This window comes from Cherax quadricarinatus, chromosome 45 (assembly GCF_038502225.1).
Source record: "Cherax quadricarinatus isolate ZL_2023a chromosome 45, ASM3850222v1, whole genome shotgun sequence".
Taxonomy (NCBI): domain Eukaryota; kingdom Metazoa; phylum Arthropoda; class Malacostraca; order Decapoda; family Parastacidae; genus Cherax; species Cherax quadricarinatus.
In genome coordinates, this window is record NC_091336.1 from 31,286,050 (window position 1) to 31,300,805 (window position 14,756).

A 14,756-nucleotide genomic window follows, 5' to 3' on the forward strand; every position below is an offset into this window, starting at 1 on the left:
TTGCCTGGTCAACCATGGGCCAGGCTGGTCTGGTGTTTGCCTGGTCAACCATGGACCAGGCTGGTCTGGTGTTTGCCTAGTCAACCATGGGCCAGGCTGGTCTGGTGTTTGCCTGGTCAACCAAGTTGTTGTAGAGTAAATTAAAAGTACAGCAGAACAATTACAGCAGAATACTTACAGTTTCTTGGTTATGTGTTGTTCAGTGAGAGTGTCAGAGTCCATCACTTCACTCTTGAGAGCTTCTATTGACTCCTCCCGGCGTAGCTTCCTCTTTATTCTGTCAAGTATAATGTAAAGCTGTTGACTGACTTAGCAGTGAAGTGCACTGTTGACTGACTCAGCAGTTAAGACCCATTCTACACTGTCTAGGCCTATCAGGCCTCTGGTGCCAAATTTGAAATCAGGAAAAACAGTGCACTGGTCAACATCTGGAGTGCTAGCAGTAATGGGAATTTCAATGTTTCACAGTTAAAAGGGTTAAGGAATAAATAACCTAACAAATAGCTCCCAGGAACTTAAGAGACATGTAAGTTCCTCCATCTTCTAATAGCTCCCAGGAACTTAAGAGACATGTAAGTTCCTCCATCTTCTAATAGCTCCCAGGAACTTAAGAGACATGTAAGTTCCTCCATCTTCTAATAGCTCCCAGGAACTTAAGAGACATGTAAGTTCCTCCATCTTCTAATAGCTCCCAGGAACTTAAGAGACATGTAAGTTCCTCCATCTTCTAATAGCTCCCAGGAACTTAAGAGACATGTAAGTTCCTCCATCTTCTAATAGCTCCCAGGAACTTAAGAGACATGTAAGTTCCTCCATCTTCTAATAACATGTTCATTTTTCCACTATAATCTACCTTGTCCATAATCATTATCACACTTGCTTTGTCTGTTTCATAAGGTGAAGTCTAGGATCTTTCCTGAATTATGGTATAACTTAATAAATCTTAGAGGACAATTGTGTTACAGAGGTGTGAGCTTTGCTCTGACCTCAGACTTCACCTTACAAACCAGACAAAGCAATACTAATTATGGACCAGGTAGATTACAGTGGAAAAATAAACATGATATTAGGAGGCAGGAAAATGCATGTGCCTCTTAACCCTTTGACTGTCGCAACCCCCAATCCTGAGGTGTCTCCTGGTGTCGCAAAATTTAAAAAAAAAAAATTATTTTTCTTATGAAATGATAGAGAATCTCTTCCCGATTGTAATGACACCAAAAAAAACGAAATTTGATGGAAAACTGACGGAATTATGCTCTCGCGAAGTTAGCGACCTCGGCGCTGTTTACAAATCGGCGATTTCGCCCACTTTGAGCCCTATTTTCGGGTAATTTCATTGTTCCAGTCGCCCAAACTCATAGCTATTTCTTTAGAACTTCATTTTTTCTATCGATTGAGTACAAGAAACTGCCCATTTACTGATTTCAACTACCTAATAATGTGGTCAGAAATTTGCAATTTGGCCAATTTCACAAAAACTAAAAAATATGACAATTTCAGAATAAGGTCCAGAATGAACAATGCAGACATTCCTGGCTCTAAAATAACGTTTTCTTTGTTCATCAGTCACGTCTCCAGGCCCCTCTGATATTACTCTTGCTTTCTATTTTGAATTTTTATTCAAACAAAAAATATTAGACTTACTATTATGCAGACTACTGCAATGCTGTAATAACTGTATAAATAACATCAACCCATTCATGACTGCATATTAGAATGGCTAGTTGGACATTTATTGGACAATGGCATCATTTGTTTACTTTTGAACATTGGTAAAAATCAAACATTTCCCCTACTTTGAGCTCCATTTCTAGGTTCTTTTTATAGTAAAATCAATCAAAAACACCTCTATTTCTGTAATATGTTTTCCATTCTATCAAATGAGACCAAGAAAACGAGAATACAACCATAAATACTATACGAAAATAGACCACAAAGTCGGCATTTTAATTAAAAAAAACGGTCGGAGTATTTTTTTTCTCATTATGCACTGCGTGTTCAAGTTTTTTTTTTATATGCTGCACACTGACCACACAGACCCATTCTCTCACATGTGGGGCTACCAGCTTTCTCCTGCTTGATTTGAAGCCGCTAGAATTTATGAGTATATATACGTCAAACACGGCACCTCGTAAAACGTATATATACGGCCGCGACAGTGAAAGGGTTAAATCAGTCCTGTCTGCAGGTCATAACAACCTTTGTCATACCTAATTCTGATCCAGTTAAGAGCAGAGAGAGAGAGGCACATGATAATATATACAGGGAAGTGCACACTGCCATAACAACATACTAGAGTGAGAGACATAAGAGGAGTGGAGAACAAATATTTCACAAGTCATCAAGATAACAAGGTAACCACAGAAATGCAGTTTTAATAAGAAAACTAGAGAATTTTGCAACTTTCTTTCAGAGGAACATGTTTTCAGTTATATAATTAAAATCTATTATAAAATGTAATTCACTTTATTATGACTACTTACATAGTGGTTGTTATTTTAAAAAAAAACAACCTTAAAAGTTTTTCTGGAAAGCAACATTGTCATAAAGTGAGAGAGATTTCCTTTGTGCAACTGCAGAAGGAGAAGCAAAAAGTTGTTAGACTGGATAGTTTGGGATGACGAGGAATGTGTAGTTGGGGATGACGAGGAATGTGTAGTTTGGGATGACGAGGAATGTGTAGGTGGGGATGATGAGGAGTGTGTAGTTGGGGATGATGAGGAATGTGTAGTTGGGGATGATGAGGAGTGTGTAGTTGGGGATGATGAGGAGTGTGTAGTTGGGGATGATGAGGAATGTGTAGTTGGGGATACTGAGGAATGTGTAGTTGGGGATGATGAGGAGTGTGTAGTTGGGGATGATGAGGAATGTGTAGTTGGGGATACTGAGGAATGTGTAGTTGGGGATGATGAGGAGTGTGTAGTTGGGGATGATGAGGAATGTGTAGTTGGGGATGCTGAGGAATGTGCAGTTGGGAATGCTGAGGAATGTGTAGTTGGGGATACTGAGGAATGTGCAGTTGGGGATGCTGAGGAATGTGTAGTTGGGGATGCTGAGGAATGTGCAGTTGGGAATGCTGAGGAATGTGTAGTTGGGGATGCTGAGGAATGTGCAGTTGGGGATGCTGATGAGTGTGTAGTTGGGGATGACGAGGAATGTGTAGTTGGAGATGCTGAGGAGTGTGTAGTTGGAGATGCTGAGGAGTGTGTAGTTGGGGATGCTGAGGAGTGTGTAGATGCTGAGGAGTGTGTAGTTGGGGATGCTGAGGACTGTGTAGTTGGGGATGCTGAGGAGTGTGTAGTTGGGGATGCTGAGGAGTGTGTAGTTGGGGATGCTGAGGAGTGTGTTTACCTGGACCTGGAGTTTACCTGGAGAGAGTTTCGGGGGTCAACGCCCCCGCGGCCCGGTCTGTGACCAGGCCTCCTGGTGGATCAGCCCCTGATCAACCAGGCTGTTGCTGCTGGCTGCACGCAAACCAACGTACGAGCCACAGCCCGGCTGATCAGGAACTGACTTTAGGTGCTTGTCCAGTGCCAGCTTGAAGACTGCCAGGGGTCTGTTGGTAATCCCCCTTATGTGTGCTGGGAGGCAGTTGAACAGTCTCGGGCCCCTGACACTTATTGTATGGTCTCTTAACGTGCTAGTGACACCCCTGCTTTTCATTGGGGGGATGGTGCATCGTCTGCCAAGTCTTTTGCTTTCGTAGTGAGTGATTTTCGTGTGCAAGTTCGGTACTAGTCCCTCTAGGATTTTCCAGGTGTATATAATCATGTATCTCTCCCTCCTGCGTTCCAGGGAATACAGGTTTAGAAACCTCAAGCGCTCCCAGTAATTGAGGTGTTTTATCTCCGTTATGCGCGCCGTGAAAGTTCTCTGTACATTTTCTAGGTCGGCAATTTCACCTGCCTTGAAAGGTGCTGTTAGAGTGCAGCAATATTCCAGCCTAGATAGAACAAGTGACCTGAAGAGTGTCATCATGGGCTTAGCCTCCCTAGTTTTGAAGGTTCTCATTATCCATCCTGTCATTTTTCTAGCAGATGCGATTGATACAATGTTATGGTCCTTGAAGGTGAGATCCTCCGACATAATCACTCCCAGGTCTTTGACGTTGGTGTTTCGCTCTATTTTGTGGCCAGAATTTGTTTTGTACTCTGATGAAGATTTAATTTCCTCATGTTTACCATATCTGAGTAATTGAAATTTCTCATCGTTGAACTTCATATTGTTTTCTGCAGCCCACTGAAAGATTTGGTTGATGTCCGCCTGGAGCCTTGCAGTGTCTGCAATGGAAGACACTGTCATGCAGATTCGGGTGTCATCTGCAAAGGAAGACACGGTGCTGTGGCTGACATCCTTGTCTATGTCGGATATGAGGATGAGGAACAAGATGGGAGCTAGTACTGTGCCTTGTGGAACAGCGCTTTTCACTGTAGCTGCCTCGGACTTTACTCTGTTGACGACTACTCTCTGTGTTCTGTTAGTGAGGAAATTATAGATCCATCGACCGACTTTTCCTGTTATTCCTTTAGCACGCATTTTGTGCGCTATTACGCCATGGTCACACTTGTCGAAGGCTTTTGCAAAGTCTGTATATATTACATCTGCATTCTTTTTGTCTTCTAGTGCATTTAGGACCTTGTCGTAGTGATCCAATAGTTGAGACAGACAGGAGCGACCTGTTCTAAACCCATGTTGCCCTCGGTTGTGTAACTGATGGGTTTCTAGATGGGTGGTGATCTTGCTTCTTAGGACCCTTTCAAAGATTTTTATGATATGGGATGTTAGTGCTATTGGTCTGTAGTTCTTTGCTGTTGCTTTACTGCCCCCTTTGTGGAGTGGGGCTATGTCTGTTGTTTTTAGTAACTGAGGGACGACCCCCGTGTCCATGCTCCCTCTATATAGGATGGAAAAGGCTCGTGATAGGGGCTTCTTGCAGTTCTTAATGAACACAGAGTTCCATGAGTCTGGCCCTGGGGCAGAGTGCATGAGCATGTCATTTATCGCCTGTTCGAAGTCATTTGGCGTCAGGATAACATCGGATAGGCTTGTGTTAATCAAATTTTGTGGCTCTCTCATAAAAAATTAATTTTGATCTTCGACTCTCAGTCTGGTTAGCGGCTTGCTAAAAACTGAGTCATATTGGGACTTGAGTAGCTCACTCGTTTCCTTGCTGTCGTCTGTGTAGGACCCATCTTGTTTAAGTAGGGGCCCAATACTGGACGTTGTTCTCGATTTTGATTTGGCATAGGAGAAGAAATACTTTGGGTTTCTTTCGATTTCATTTATGGCTTTTAGTTCTTCCCGCGATTCCTGACTCCTAAAGGATTCTTTTAGCTTAAGTTTGATGCTTGCTATTTCTCTGACCAGTGTCTCCCTACGCATTTCAGATATATTGACCTCTTTTAGCCGCTCTGTTATTCTTTTCCGTCGCCTGTAAAGGGAGCGCCTGTCTCTTTCTATTTTACATTTACTCCTCCTTTTTCTTAGAGGAATAAGCCTTGTGCATACATCGAGTGCCACCGAGTTAATCTGTTCTAGGCATAAGTTGGGGTCTGTGTTGCTTAGTGTATCTTCCCAGCTTATATCGGTTAGGACTTGGTTTACTTGGTCCCACTTTATGATTTTGTTATTGAAGTTGAATTTGGTGAATGCTCCCTCGTGACTAGTCTCATTTTGTCGGTCTGGGGCTCCACGCATACATGTCTGAACCTCAATTATGTTGTGATCTGAGTATATTGTTTTTGATATGGTGTAGTTGGGGATGCTGAGGAATGTGTAGTTGGGGATGCTGAGGAGTGTGTACTTGGGGATACTGAGGAGTGTGTAGCTGGGGATGCTAAGGAGTGTGTAGTTGGGGATGCTGAGGAATGTGCAGTTGGGGATGCTGAGGAATGTGTAGTTGGGGATGCTGAGGAATGTGCAGTTGGGGATGCTGATGAGTGTGTTTACCTGGAGTTTACCTGGAGAGAGTTTCGGGGGTCAACGCCCCCGCGGCCCGGTCTGTGACCAGGCCTCCTGGTGGATCAGCGCCTGATCAACCAGGCTGTTGCTGCTGGCTGCACGCAAACCAACGTACGAGCCACAGCCCGGCTGATCACGAACTGACTTTAGGTGCTTGTCCAGTGCCAGCTTGAAGACTGCCAGGGGTCTGTTGGTAATCCCCCTTATGTGTGCTGGGAGGCAGTTGAACAGTCTCGGGCCCCTGACACTTATTGTATGGTCTCTTAACGTGCTAGTGACACCCCTGCTTTTCATTGGGGGGATGGTGCATCGTCTGCCAAGTCTTTTGCTTTCGTAGTGAGTGATTTTCGTGTGCAAGTTCGGTACTAGTCCCTCTAGGATTTTCCAGGTGTATATAATCAAGTATCTTTCCCTCCTGCGTTCCAGGGAATACAGGTTTAGAAACCTCAAGCGCTCCCAGTAATTGAGGTGTTTTATCTCCGTTATGCGCGCCGTGAAAGTTCTCTGTACATTTTCTAGGTCGGCAATTTCACCTGCCTTGAAAGGTGCTGTTAGAGTGCAGCAATATTCCAGCCTAGATAGAACAAGTGACCTGAAGAGTGTCATCGTGGGCTTGGCCTCCCTAGTTTTGAAGGTTCTCATTATCCATCCTGTCATTTTTCTAGCAGATGCGATTGATACAATGTTATGGTCTTTGAAGGTGAGATCCTCCAACATAATCACTCCCAGGTCTTTGACGTTGGTGTTTCGCTCTATTTTGTGGCCAGAATTTGTTTTGTACTCTGATGAAGATTTAAGTTCCTCATGTTTACCATATCTGAGTAATTGAAATTTCTCATCGTTGAACTTCATATTGTTTTCTGCAGCCCACTGAAAGATTTGGTTGATGTCCGCCTGGAGCCTTGCAGTGTCTGCAATGGAAGACACTGTCATGCAGATTCGGGTGTCATCTGCAAAGGAAGACACGGTGCTGTGGCTGACATCCTTGTCTATGTCGGATATGAGGATGAGGAACAAGATGGGAGCTAGTACTGTGCCTTCTGGAACAGAGCTTTTCACCGTAGCTGCCTCGGACTTTACTCTGTTGACGACTACTCTCTGTGTTCTGTTAGTGAGGAAATTATAGATCCATCGACCGACTTTTCCTGTTATTCCTTTAGCGCGCATTTTGTGCGCTATTACGCCATGGTCACACTTGTCGAAGGCTTTTGCAAAGTCTGTATATATTACATCTGCATTCTTTTTGTCTTCTAGTGCATTTAGGACCTTGTCGTAGTGATCCAGTAGTTGAGACAGACAGGAGCGACCTGTTCTAAACCCATGTTGCCCTGGGTTGTGTAACTGATGGGTTTCTAGATGGGTGGTGATCTTGCTTCTTAGGACCCTTTCAAAGATTTTTATGATATGGGATGTTAGTGCTATTGGTCTGTAGTTCTTTGCTGTTGCTTTACTGCCCCCTTTGTGGAGTGGGGCTATGTCTGTTGTTTTTAGTAACTGAGGGACGACCCCTGTGTCCATGCTCCCTCTCCATAGGATGGAAAAGGCTCGTGATAGGGGCTTCTTGCAGTTCTTGATGAACACAGAGTTCCATGAGTCTGGCCCTGGGGCAGAGTGCATGGGCATGTCATTTATCGCCTGTTCGAAGTCATTTGGCGTCAGTATAACATCGGATAGGCTTGTGTTAATCAAATTTTGTGGCTCTCTCATAAAAAATTCGTTTTAATCTTCGACTCTCAGTCTGGTTAGCGGCTTGCTAAAAACTGAGTCATATTGGGACTTGAGTAGCTCACTCGTTTCCTTGCTGTCGTCTGTGTAGGACCCATCTTGTTTAAGTAGGGGCCCAATACTGGACGTTGTTCTCGATTTTGATTTGGCATAGGAGAAGAAATACTTTGGGTTTCTTTCGATTTCATTTATGGCTTTTAGTTCTTCCCGCGATTCCTGACTCCTAAAGGATTCTTTTAGCTTAAGTTCGATGCTTGCTATTTCTCTGACCAGTGTCTCCCTGCGCATTTCAGATATATTGACCTCTTTTAGCCGCTCTGTTATTCTTTTCCGTCGCCTGTAAAGGGAGCGCCTGTAGTTGGGGATGCTGAGGAATGTACAGTTAGGGATGCTGAAGAGTGTGTAGTTGGGGATGCTGAGGAATGTGTAGTTGGGGATGCTGAGGAGTGTGTAGTTGGGGATGCTGAGGAGTGTGTAGTTGGAGATGCTGAGGAATGTGTAGTTGGAGATGCTGAGGAGGGTGTAGTTGGGGATGCTGAGGAGTGTGTAGCTGGGGATGCTGAGGAGTGTGTAGTTGGGGATGCTGAGGAATGTGCAGTTGGGGATGCTGAGGAATGTGTAGTTGGGGATGCTGAGGAATGTGCAGTTGGGGATGCTGATGAGTGTGTAGTTGGGGATGCTGAGGAATGTGCAGTTGGGGATGCTGAGGAGTGGGTAGTTGGGGATGCTGAGGAATGTGTAGTTGGGGATGCTGAGGAGTGTGTGGTTGGGGATGCTGAGGAGTGTGTGGTTGGGGATGCTGAGCAATGTGTAGTTGGGGATGCTGAGGAATGTGCAGTTGGGGATGCTGAGGAATGTTTAATTGGGGATGCTGAGGAGTGTGTAGTTGGGGATGCTGAGGAATGTGCAGTTGGGGATGCTGAGGAATGTGTAGTTGGGGATGCTGAGGAGTGTGCAGTTGGGGATGCTGAGGAGTGTGTAGTTGGGGATGCTGAGGAATGTGTAGTTGGGGATGCTGAGGAGTGTGTAGTTGGGGATGCTGAGGAATGTGCAGTTGGGGATGCTGAGGAGTGTGTAGTTGGGGATGCTGAAGAATATGCAGTTGGGGATGCTGAGGAATGTGTAGTTGGGGATGCTGAGGAATGTGCAGCTAGGGATGCTGAGAAATGTGTAGTTGAGGATGCTGAGGAATGTGCAGTTGGGGATGCTGAGGAATGTGTAGTTGGGGATGCTGAGGAATGTGCAGTTGGGGATGCTGAGGAGTGTGTAGTTGGGGATGCTGAGGAGTGTGTAGTTGGGGATGCTGAGGAGTGTGTAGTTGGGGATGCTGAGGAGTGTGTAGTTGGGGATGCTGAGGAATGTGTAGTTGGGGATGCTGAGGAATGTGCAGTTGGGGATGCTGAGGAGTGTGTAGTTTGGGATGCTGAGGAGTGTGTAGTTGGGGATGCTGAGGAGTGTGTAGTTGGGGATGCTGAGGAGTGTGTAGTTGGGGATGCTGAGGTGTAGTTGGGGATGCTGAGGAATTTGTAGTTGGGGATGCTGAGGAATGAGCAGTTGGGGATGCTGAGGAGTGTGTAGTTGGGGATGCTGAGGAGTGTGTAGTTGGGGATGCTGAGGAGTGTGTAGTTGGGGATGCTGAGGAATGTGTAGTTGGGGATGCTGAGGAGTGTGTAGTTGGGGATGCTGAGGAATGTGTAGTTGGGGATGCTGAGGAATGTGCAGTTGGGGATGCTGAAGAGTGTGTAGTTGGGGATGCTGAGGAATGTGTAGTTGGGGATGCTGAGGAGTGTGTAGTTGGGGATGCTGAGGAGTGTGTAGTTGGAGATGCTGAGGAATCTGTAGTTGGAGATGCTGAGGAGTGTGTAGTTGGGGATGCTGAGGAGTGTGTAGCTGGGGATGCTGAGGAGTGTGTAGTTGGGGATGCTGAGGAATGTGCAGTTGGGGATGCTGAGGAATGTGTAGTTGGGGATGCTGAGGAATGTGCAGTTGGGGATGCTGATGAGTGTGTAGTTGGGGATGCTGAGGAATGTGCAGTTGGGGATGCTGAGGAGTGGGTAGTTGGGGATGCTGAGGAATGTGTAGTTGGGGATGCTGAGGAGTGTGTGATTGGGGATGCTGAGGAGTGTGTGGTTGGGGATGCTGAGCAATGTGTAGTTGGGGATGCTGAGAAATGTGCAGTTGGGGATGCTGAGGAATGTTTAATTGGGGATGCTGAGGAGTGTGTAGTTGGGGATGCTGAGGAATGTGCAGTTGGGGATGCTGAGGAATGTGTAGTTGGGGATGCTGAGGAGTGTGCAGTTGGGGATGCTCAGGAGTGTGTAGTTGGGGATGCTGAGGAATGTGTAGTTGGGGATGCTGAGGAGTGTGTAGTTGGGGATGCTGAGGAATGTGCAGTTGGGGATGCTGAGAAGTGTGTAGTTGGGGATGCTGAGGAATATGCAGTTGGGGATGCTGAGGAATGTGTAGTTGGGGATGCTGAGGAATGTGCAGCTAGCGATGCTGAGGAATGTGTAGTTGGGGATGCTGAGGAATGTGCAGTTGGGGATGCTGAGGAATGTGTAGTTGGGGATGCTGAGGAATGTGCAGTTGGGGATGCTGAGGAGTGTGAAGTTGGGGATGCTGAGGAGTGTGTAGTTGGGGATGCTGAGGAGTGTGTAGTTGGGGATGCTGAGGAGTGTGTAGTTGGGGATGCTGAGGAATGTGTAGTTGGGGATGCTGAGGAATGTGCAGTTGGGGATGCTGAGGAGTGTGTAGTTGGGGATGCTGAGGAGTGTGTAGTTGGGGATGCTGAGGAGTGTGTAGTTGGGGATGCTGAGGAGTGTGTAGTTGGGGATGCTGAGGAGTGTGTAGTTGGGGATGCTGAGGAATGTGTAGTTGGGGATGCTGAGGAATGTGCAGTTGGGGATGCTGAGGAGTGTGTAGTTGGGGATGCTGAGGAGTGTGTAGTTGGGGATGCTGAGGAGTGTGTAGTTGGGGATGCTGAGGAATGTGTAGTTGGGGATGCTGAGGAATGTGCAGTTGGGGATGCTGAGGAGTGTGTAGTTGGGGATGCTGAGGAGTGTGTAGTTGGGGATGCTGAGGAGTGTGTAGTTGGGATGCTGAGGAGTGTGTAGTTGGGGATGCTGAGGAATGTGTAGTTGGGGATGCTGAGGAATGTGCAGTTGGGGATGCTGAGGAGTGTGTAGTTGGGGATGCTGAGGAGTAAGTAGTTGGGGATGCTGAGGAATGTGTAGTTGGGGATGCTGAGGAGTGTGTAGTTGGGGATGCTGAGGAGTGTGTAGTTGGGGATGCTGAGGAATGTGCAGTTGGGGATGCTGAGGAGTGTGTAGTTGGGGATGCTGAGGAGTGTGTAGTTGGGGATGCTGAGGAGTGTGTAGTTGGGGATGCTGAGGAGTGTGTAGTTGGGGATGCTGAGGAGTGTGTAGTTGGGGATGCTGAGGAGTGTGTAGTTGGGGATGCTGAGGAGTGTGTAGTTGGGGATGCTGAGGAGTGTGTAGTTGGGGATGCTGAGGAGTGTGTAGTTGGGGATGCTGAGGAGTGTGTAGTTGGGGATGCTGAGGAGTGTGTAGTTGGGGATGCTGAGGAGTAAGTAGTTGGGGATGCTGAGGAATGTGTAGTTGGGGATGCTGAGGAGTGTGTAGTTGGGGATGCTGAGGAGTGTGTAGTTGGGGATGCTGAGGAGTGTGTAGTTGGGGATGCTGAGGAGTAAGTAGTTGGGGATGCTGAGGAATGTGTAGTTGGGGATGCTGAGGAGTGTGTAGTTGGGGATGCTGAGGAGTGTGTAGTTGGGGATGCTGAGGAGTGTGTAGTTGGGGATGCTGAGGAGTGTGTAGTTGGGGATGCTGAGGAGTGTGTAGTTGGGGATGCTGAGGAGTGTGTAGTTGGGGATGCTGAGGAGTGTGTAGTTGGGGATGCTGAGGAGTGTGTAGTTGGGGATGCTGAGGAGTGTGTAGTTGGGAATGCTGAGGAGTGTGTAGTTGGGGATGCTGAGGAGTGTGTAGTTGGGGATGCTGAGGAGTAAGTAGTTGGGGATGCTGAGGAATGTGTAGTTGGGGATGCTGAGGAGTGTGTAGTTGGGGATGCTGAGGAGTGTGTAGTTGGGGATGCTGAGGAGTGTGTAGTTGGGGATGCTGAGGAGTAAGTAGTTGGGGATGCTGAGGAATGTGTAGTTGGGGATGCTGAGGAGTGTGTAGTTGGGGATGCTGAGGAGTGTGTAGTTGGGGATGCTGAGGAGTGTGTAGTTGGGGATGCTGAGGAGTGTGTAGTTGGGGATGCTGAGGAGTGTGTACAGTGATACCTCTCATATCCGAACTATATGGGGTAGTAAGAGAAGTAAATGCGAGGGTCTTGGCAAGAGGCGTGGAGTTAAAAGATAAAGAATCACACATAAAGTGGGAGTTGTCACAGTTGCTCTTTGCTGATGACACTGTGCTCTTGGGAGATTCTGAAGAGAAGTTGCAGAGGTTGGTGGATGAATTTGGTAGGGTGTGCAAAAGAAGAAAATTAAAAGTGAATACAGGAAAGAGTCAGGTTATGAGGATAACAAAAATATTAGGTGATGAAAGATTGGATATCAGATTGGAGGGAGAGAGTATGGAGGAGGTGAATGTATTCAGATATTTGGGAGTGGACGTGTCAGCAGATGGGTCTATGAAGGATGAGGTGAATCATAGAATTGATGAGGGGAAAAGGGTGAGTGGTGCACTTAGGAGTCTCTGGAGACAAAGAACTTTGTCCTTGGAGGCAAAGAGGGGAATGTATGAGAGTATAGTTTTACCAACGCTCTTATATGGGTGTGAAGCATGGGTGATGAATGTTGCAGCGAGGAGAAGGCTGGAGGCAGTGGAGATGTCATGTCTGAGAGCAATGTGTGGTGTGAATATAATGCAGAGAATTCGTAGTTTGGAAGTTAGGAGGAGGTGCGGGATTACCAAAACTGTTGTCCAGAGGGCTGAGGAAGGGTTGTTGAGGTGGTTCGGACATGTGGAGAGAATGGAGCGAAACAGAATAACTTCAAGTGTGTATCAGTCTGTAGTGGAAGGAAGGCGAGGTAGGGGTCGGCCTAGGAAAGGTTGGAGGGAGGGGGTAAAGGAGGTTTTGTGTGCGAGGGGCTTGGACTTCCAGCAGGCATGCGTGAGCGTGTTTGATAGGAGTGAATGGAGACAAATGGTTTTTAATACTTGACGTGCTGTTGGAGTGTGAGCAAAGTAACATTTATGAAGGGGTTCAGGGAAACCGGCAGGCCGGACTTGAGTCCTGGAGATGGGAAGTACAGTGCCTGCACTCTGAAGGAGGGGTGTTAATGTTGCAGTTTAAAAACTGTAGTGTAAAGCACCCTTCTGGCAAGACAGTGATGGAGTGAATGATGGTGAAAGTTTTTCTTTTTCAGGCCACCCTGCCTTGGTGGGAATCGGCCAGTGTGATAATAATAAAAAAAAAAAAAATAATAAAAAAAATGGGCCGAGAACAGTTCAGAAACACAGAGTTTCTGGATACGTGAGGGGGAAGAAATGTGCATCCATACAATCATATCGCCATCGGCGATGGCATTGTAGGTGTAAAAAACGAGTCCAACATTGTATGGTGGTGGGACCCAACACTCTGGGCTCGAATAACAACCTCCCAGATTTCAGAGACCTCTGGACTGTGGTTCATGAAATCTGAGAGGCTGTGGACAGTGGATGCTCCAAATACTCCAAAAGTGTTTCGACACCTGCCCTTGCTGCTGAAGTTTTTGGTCTTGGAGGCATTGGTCATGATCATCATCATCGTCACTCTCAGAATGTTCTGGGTGCAACACTGATCTTGCAGTCTCTGCATCCATCAAATATTGCACACCAGGGTCATCTTTGTCACACTCTAGCCAGTCCTGCACATCGCCAGCACAAACCATCATACCACTACCACGTTGTTGTAGGTACCACCTCATCACGCATTGATCAAGTTCCATGATCTGTGACTTCGTCATCACTTTTTTTTTTTGGTACTTTTTCCAGTTTTTCAGGTGGGAGAAAACTCACTTGTGTAGGCTATAATCTTATCACGAGCCTTCTTGATATCACAGAGGGTGGCAAAGAGCGTGGCTCCTAGTGGCCAACCGGTACACTACAGTGTGCGTGAAGTTTGACTCAGCCTTCTGCCATATCCGAACGGCTGTTCAGATGTTTTGGTAATAATTTTAGAATTCTGCCCTTTCCCAAAGCCTGTTCTGATATTGGTGAGGTTCAGAAAATGGCAGGCAAGATATGCGAGGTATCACTGCAGTTGGGGATGCTGAGGAATGTGTAGTCAGTCTGAGGTTAAAAACCATGGAATACAGTGGACCCCCACTTAACGATCACCTCCCAATGCGACCAATTATGTAAGTGTATTTATGTAAGTGCGTTTGTACGTATGATTGGGGGTCTGAAATGGACTAATCTACTTCACAATATTCCTTATGGGAACAAATTCGGTCAGTACTGGCACCTGAACATACTTCTGGAATGAAAAAATATCGTTAACCGGGGGTCCACTGTATATATATTTGGTTGAACTTCAGTGGGTTGTAAGAGTCACATAAGAAAGAAAAACAAACTAACCTTTCAAGCGCATCGGTTGCATTAGTTGCACTTCTACCGGTGCTGGCGGAGAGCGTCGGGTCCATGGCAATGTCATGGGCAGAGTTGCCTTTAGTGGAGAAATTTTTGGTAGCAGCAAGGACCTCCTCCTCCTCCTCCTCAGCTTCATCACCAAAGGAGAGAAGCTTAAAATTTCTGCAAACAGTTAAAAGGCACCATTCTATATTTCCATATAATACACAACACTACTGATGCACCAAGCAGCTGTACACACAGTATGACTTAATATTTTATACTCTCATCACTCTCAATTATCCTGATTCTGTAAAGCTAGTACACAATAGCTCTCTAGTAACCAGCCTGATGGAACTGATACAGCTTGATGGCACTGATACAGCTTGATGGCACTAATACCTTACAAATGTTAATGAGAGAATGTAAAACTGCTTTATAGAGTAAATATATTACTGTAAATATATTACTGCCTATGAGAGCTCACCTGTCTTGATG

At 46.2% G+C, this 14,756-nt stretch overlaps 1 protein-coding gene across 2 annotated transcripts in view; it reads right to left on the reverse strand.

The window, feature by feature from the left end:
- Positions 1-209: 209 nt before the first annotated feature.
- The window catches only part of LOC128694925 (spliceosome-associated protein CWC27 homolog), a gene marked incomplete at its 3' end in the record, with an annotated part of 102,704 nt that continues 88,157 nt past the window's right edge, over positions 210-14,756 (reverse strand). For both annotated transcript variants that reach the window (XM_053785301.2, XM_053785302.2), the window contains 2 exon segments: positions 210-277; positions 14,268-14,441. In XM_053785301.2, the coding sequence (XP_053641276.2) occupies positions 210-277; positions 14,268-14,441 (242 nt within the window).